The sequence below is a fragment of the Malus domestica genome, chromosome 10 (assembly GCF_042453785.1).
Source record: "Malus domestica chromosome 10, GDT2T_hap1".
Lineage (NCBI taxonomy): Eukaryota > Viridiplantae > Streptophyta > Magnoliopsida > Rosales > Rosaceae > Malus > Malus domestica.
The window spans coordinates 32,050,659-32,057,583 of NC_091670.1; the positions used below are offsets into that span (position 1 = coordinate 32,050,659).

At 37.9% G+C, this 6,925-nt stretch overlaps 1 protein-coding gene across 1 annotated transcript; it reads left to right on the forward strand.

Moving 5' to 3' along the window:
- The first annotated feature begins 1,070 nt into the window (after positions 1-1,070).
- On the forward strand, positions 1,071-5,386 carry LOC103445787 (protein NARROW LEAF 1). The gene is made up of 6 exons (XM_008384837.4): positions 1,071-1,368; positions 2,344-2,851; positions 2,994-3,137; positions 3,454-3,694; positions 3,994-4,494; positions 4,666-5,386. The coding sequence occupies exons 2-6, from the start codon at positions 2,357-2,359 to the stop codon at positions 5,097-5,099; spliced, it is 1,815 nt and encodes a 604-aa protein (XP_008383059.2). The 5' UTR covers positions 1,071-1,368; positions 2,344-2,356; the 3' UTR covers positions 5,100-5,386.
- Positions 5,387-6,925: the final 1,539 nt, after the last annotated feature.

The window sequence follows — 6,925 nt, forward strand, 5'->3', positions numbered from 1 at the left end:
ATCCTGAAAAATTCATCCAACAAAACACCAACATTTAATGAATGGACTTTGTTCCCACCCTCGATGCGAGTCCAATGGTGGTGGTCTCGAGCCTCGGTTGTTTGCCGTGTTGTTGGAAAATGGCCACAAAACTCGCGGCCTACTTGAGTTTCGATCCCAACGATCGGGGATGTGATTTGTGATAAGGCTAGGTGTTTTGGACTCATGAGGACGAGATGAAATTGGTGGTGGCTTCGATTTGGATGGTGTTGGTCTGGACGATAGTGCACCATGTATGCACAATGAGAAGGGGAGAAAGAGTGCGTGAGGAAGAAAGTGAAAGAAGGGAGAGAGAGTACAAAGAGAAATCAGAAAATATGAGGAAATAACCCATTTATAGTTGGGTATTTTAGTAATTTCAGTTTTGTGCATGGCCGGTTGTCCTATTTTTGTCCCAAGATTAAGGAATTGTCTCATTTTGAAGTATTTCCCTTTATTTTATTCGTAGGCATTAATACGATGCTCTATACAAAGAGTTGGGAACTCAAGTAGTTAAAGTATTTTCTTTGGATATAGTGTTCTGTATTCGTTTCTCCTCCTCCTCAAAGACAAATGTGGTGCCCTACGTACATATACAAGCTTGTAACTCGAAGTGCGGTTAAAAGTACTATCTCTTGACGGTGTTCTGTATTCGATTCTCCATCTCTAATACAAATGTGATGCTCTACGTACGGATTGGATACTTCTTCCAAACTATAGAATCAGTTTTTCAAGTTTATGGAGCCAAAGCCATAAAAATCAGACAGATCCAAGACCCATGAATTAGCAACAACCCCCTCTACTATCCTCAATTTCCCACCCCACCCCACTCCACTCACTCTCTCTTTCCTATAAAAATATAAATAATGTTAGGAAAACTAAATTTTTAAACCAAATTTTATAAACCAAATAATATAGACGCTGATAATTAAATTATTACTTAAATATTGATTAACGTACTTATTTTTTATTGATGATATATCATTTAATTTATAAATATAATTTAAAATTTTGATTTCCTAACATTACCTTTTACTCCTGAAAATATTGATACCCCATTCCACTCTCTCTTCCCCATAAAAATATTGATTAAAGCTTATTAAAATAAGCGCACAAGCTGGTCACTTTACCAGCTTTAATTTCATGGGTTTCTTCTATAGCAGCAGCAAACACTTTGCTGCAAACAACCAAACTGGCAATCTCAGAAGCTTTTGACCCGATTCTTGCTCCAAATCCGCTGAATTGTTATCTGGGTCTTTTTCTCTGAGGTGTTCTGTGATTCTGAGGTTCCTGCAAGAAGAATCCATATCATATTTTTGTGTTCTGCAGCAGCTCCGCCATTGCTGATCAGTGAGCTTTCTTCTTTTAACTCAGTTTATGTGTTTGAGTTTTTGTTCAAGTTGTTGTATTTAGTGGGTGAGTTAGTGATTTCAGTACTCATGACTGAAAAAAGTTTGCTTTTCTGGTTACTGCTGGGTTTGCTTTTTTCTTTTTTGATTACATGAGCTTGATGAATTGCTTGTTGTATGTTGCCTTTGTGATTGGATGTTACCGTTTAACGGCGATCCGAAACGATTTTTTCTACTGCTTGTGTAAAATTTGGAACATTTTGGTCATATAGTCTTTCCGCAAGCTTCTTTGCTACCCTCCACAGCTTCTGCTGTGCGGTTGGTGAGGCAGAAGAAGATCAAGGAATGTGAAAGTTCTTATTTTTCATAATCTTCGAGTTAAAAAGCGAATGTCGAAGTCAGTCTTAGCTTGATATGATTTTTTAGAGCTAGAAAGCAGAAGATTTTACTTTATTATACTCTTCATTTCTTCCTTTTTCTAGGAAACAAGACATAATTGGGGAGGGAAATCATTTCTTTGTCAAATCTCATTACTTGATTTTAGGAACTTTTCTGTATTAATCTCCGATTTGGGTGGTGCTCAAAAGTTGGATGGTGCTCTTAAAGTTGTTTTGGGGCTTATAGCATGCTTTTCTTGTATGTGTAGTGGAAAACATCACAATTATATGTAATGTTGAAACTTTTAGGTGTGTTAACCTTGCTGTTACTGTAGGAGGATGTTTCATAATCCATTTGTCTTTTGGGGCATGTCTTCACTCTGCAGTCTGCACTTAATTGGGGATTGTATGGTCCACTCAATCCCTGTCATGTCTAATACCGGATTTAATATTGTCTTGCTTGAATTTCTGCCGAGCAGTTTAGCGTATTGTGATTGCAACCTAAAATCTCCTGTTTTTTCTGTTCATTTTTGTAAGTTACAGTATTGTTACCTAGTACCGTCCCTCCAGTTTTTTTTTTCACTCTGTTATCGTGTTAGGAAAACCGGAAAGATGGAGCGGAGTAGATTTAATATGAGGATGCGTTGTTCGGCTTCAACGCTATCAGATGAGTCGGCCTTGGATCTTGAGAGAAACTGTTGCAGTCATTCTAATTTACCTTCGTTAAGTCCACCAACGCTTCAACCCTTTGCATCAGCTGGACAGCATTCTGAGACTAGCGCTGCTTACTTCTCGTGGCCTACCTCAAGCCGATTGAGTGACGCTGCTGAAGAGAGGGCAAACTATTTCACTAATCTACAGAAAGGGGTCCTGCCTGAAACTCTTGGTCAGTTGCCAAAAGGGCAGCAAGCGAATACATTGCTTGAACTGATGACTATAAGGGCATTTCATAGCAAGATTTTGCGATGTTATAGTCTTGGAACAGCAATTGGGTTTCGTATTAGACGGGGTGTGTTAACTGACATACCAGCTATTCTTGTCTTTGTTTCAAGAAAAGTTCACAAGCAATGGCTCAGTCCAATACAGTGTTTACCCACTGCCCTAGAGGTCAGGGAAGAATGTTAAGAACGCTTCAATTGTTCATTCATTTGTTAGTCGTCAAGTTTGTTTTGGGTTATCGATGCCTATTCCATCTGAATTTACTTGTGTTTAGAAGTTTAGTTAAAACAATTCTTTCTAATTTAATCAGGGACCTGGAGGTGTATGGTGTGATGTGGACGTTGTGGAATTCTCATATTTTGGTGCACCCGAGCCAGCTCCCAAAGAACAATTGTACACAGAAATTGTAGATGATTTGCGTGGAGGTGATCCATGCATTGGCTCAGGTTCTCAGGTATGTTTAGGTTACCTATTGAGCTTGTCATGTTTCATGGTGTAATCTAGTAAACCAAAACAAATGGGGGCCAAGTGAGGAGCAATACCTTGAAATGACAACAACTAAATATTAATTAGCTTTCCCCTGTTACAACAACAACAACAACAAAGCCTGAATGCCGGTAAAGTGTTGTACTCTTAAAATGTGATACGCGAGTATTAAAGTGCATTTTTATTCTAATACTGTCTACTGCATTACTGTTATCCCATCCTTATTCTGGCAACCTTTTAATTATGAATGCCGGTAAGTACATTGTTTGTTTGCTTGTACTCAGGTGGCAAGCCAGGAAACTTATGGAACATTGGGTGCGATAGTAAGGAGCCAAACAGGCAATCGGCAAGTTGGTTTTCTCACAAATCGGCATGTTGCAGTTGACTTAGATTACCCAAATCAAAAGATGTTTCATCCCCTGCCTCCTTCGCTTGGACCTGGGGTATATCTCGGTGCAGTGGAGAGAGCTACCTCATTTATCACAGATGAGCTTTGGTATGGCATCTTTGCCGGAATTAACCCAGGTAAATATGGAATTAAAAGTTGGTAATACAACTTATATTGCTTTTGGAGATGGATTTAATAATATTTTCTCTCAAGGGTGCTCATCAATCCAAATTTGAGTAGCTTGACTTTGTTTCTTTCACCGTTCTGTCAAGTTCCAAGTGGATATCTACTTAGCTAAGTTGAGCAAGCTCTGGTAAAGAAATTCACAGTTTAAATATAAAGATTACAAGCACAATATTGAATGGTGATACATAATGAACGAAGGAAAGGGAGAAGGAAGAGAAACAGTTATTCATGATGATTCATGTTATTGCAGAGACGTTTGTGAGAGCAGATGGGGCATTCATTCCTTTTGCTGATGATTTTGACATGTGTACTGTTATTACATCCATGAAAGGAGTCGGAGAGATTGGCAACGTTAAGATTATTGACTTGCAGTCTCCGATCAGTACCCTTATTGGAAAGCAGGTGATGAAGGTTGGACGAAGTTCTGGTTTGACTGCTGGAACTGTGTTGGCCTATGCTCTCGAGTACAATGACGAGAAAGGCATATGCTTCTTAACTGATTTTCTTGTTGTTGGTGAGAACCAACAAACATTTGACCTTGAAGGAGACAGCGGGAGCCTCATAGTACTTAAAGGTGTGAATGGTGAGAAGCCACGTCCAATTGGGATCATATGGGGCGGTACTGCTAACCGAGGACGACTTAAATTAAAAATTGGTCAACCTCCTGAGAATTGGACAAGCGGGGTTGATCTCGGACGTCTTCTGAAGCTCCTTGAACTTGACATCATTACAACTGATGAAGGGCTTAGAGGTTTGTGCTTTGGAAATGGCCCTTTTTGCTGGTTTCCACCATGATCAATGCATTGCATTTGTCTATTTGTAGTTAGTCTGCATATCTCTGATTGATTCGCTCATTTTCCTTGCATATAATTCATAGATTGTAGCATGAATTATTACAAATTTGGGTAAATGTTAACTGCAGTGGCTGTACAAGAACAAAGGACTGCTTCAGCAACGGCAATTGGATCCACTGTCGGCGACTCTTCCCCTCCATATGCGATGCTTCGAAAGGAAACATCTGAGGAGAAGTTTGAGTCACTGGGTCTTCAAATTCAGCATCTTCCTTTAGAAGTGGAACCCAGCAGCCCACCTAGGAATCCGTCTCTAGTGGAAACAGAGTTTCATCTGGAAGATGGGATCAAGACAGTCCCCAGTGTCGAACATCAGTTTATACCAAGCTTCATCAGAGGCTCCCCACTACATAAAAAGTACCAGATCGATAGAACAGCTTCTGAGAATCTTTCGTCGCTAAGGAATGGCTGCGACGAAGATATTTGTTTTTCACTGCAGTTGGGCGACAATGAGGCCAAGAGAAGGCGTTCAGATGCTTCAACCAGTGCTGAAGAACGAAAATGAACTAGATTACTAGCTTAAGCTTGGGGAACCAACCCGTTATGCATGATAGGAATGCTATTTTGAGAGAATTATGATGAAGTTGAGCTACAATGATGTTTGGATCCAAGTTAACATTTCTTGTACTGTTGATTTCTCCTAGATCAAAGTTGAAGATAATTAGTATGCACAACTAAACTTCTATGAGGTTTAGCAATACATACTCCTTTGTGTCACTTTATTTCCTTCTGTTTTGTGCCAATGTGCCCCCTCTAAACTTCAACTTTGTGTTTTAAAGTTTCATGCCATCATCTCCTTTGTGCCACTTTATTTCCTTCTTGATTTCTCCTAGCTTGTAAGTTGTTTATACTGTTGAATTTTATTTAATTAGCTATTTTAATAAAAAAATTTACAAAAATACAATTTTTACCATTTTTTTGTACCAACTCTCTAATACAAATGGGACCACATGTGTTGGTAAGCGTTATCTCTATTAGAGAGATGGTATAAATGATGATAGTTTACTCTTTTACGTCTTATTCTTTATTTATAATTTTTATTCTTTATTTATTTTTGTTTAAAATATATTTTTTATTTTAAAAATTAAAGAAGCTAGCCTTTCACATGCGTGCGAGATGTCTTTTTTTAAATCGGACACAACACGTTTCCAAAAATGTCCTGCGTTAGTTCTATTTCATTGTAATTGTCAAAATGCATTACTGAACAATAAAACAACTAACGCAAGACATCTTCAGTTGTTTTTCCTTGTATTGCATGAAGATTTGATGTGTCTATTGCCTGAGGAATTACATACTCAAGGGGGAGTGTTGTAATTAATATTTAACATAGTGTGATTGTGTAAATTCTAAATAGAGATAAATTAAGAATCTTTCAGCATCTTGAAGATCTTCCTATTAAACCTTGTATTACTTTGAGAGTAAGTTAATCTCTCATCATTATTATAAATAAAGGCACAAGGTCTGCAAATAATACACATAATTCTTCAAGACCATTCTCCAATTCTCTCTTTCTGTCTATGCCACACATTCTCCTTCTCTCAAAAAAATAGGTCACATCAAAATTTTGATATTGGATCTTTGATAACAAATTTAACAACCTGAGAATTAAACCACAAATACTTAATGTTAGCCCTTCAGTCAAATCCTAATTGTTAATCTAAAATCAATCCAATCCTAATCACCCAATATAACTTATAGGTTATAATAGACCATCTATGATGCCTTTCGTTTGGAATTTGGGGCATAAAAGCGGATGCGTACCCATATTTTGTGATAGTGTACGTGTTTCTATGCAAATCGTATTTCTCCTCAAGGTGGAGCCCACTTTTGAATTTTAAAGTTAGGCCAAAAGTCACAGTTTATTATAATACTAATTTTGGGAGGTCTATAAGTGGAATAAGCCGAATATGATAAATGGTAATGGATAATGTCACCCTTGCGGCTAAGGTTTTCATAATTGATTGACAAAATAAAGGATAAAAGGAGGGAAAATTGTTGAGTATTTCGATACTCTCTTTGATAATTTTACTATTTGAGTTTATAGTTTAAGGTGTAGGGTTTAGAGTTTACGTTTGAGCTTTGTGTTTTGGGTTTAAGGTTTGGGTTTTAGAATTTAGGGTTTAGGGTTTGGATTTGGAGTTAAGGGTAGGGTTAGGGTCTAGAGTCTAGGGTTAAAGTTTAGGGTTAGTGTTTAGGGTTTAGGGTTATGATTAGGGTTAGGATTAGGATTTAGGGTTAGGTTTCAAAGTTTAGGGTTTCGGGTCTACGGTTTAGGGTTTAGGGTTAGGGTTAGACTTTAGGGTTTAGGGTTAGGGCTAGAGTTTAGGATTT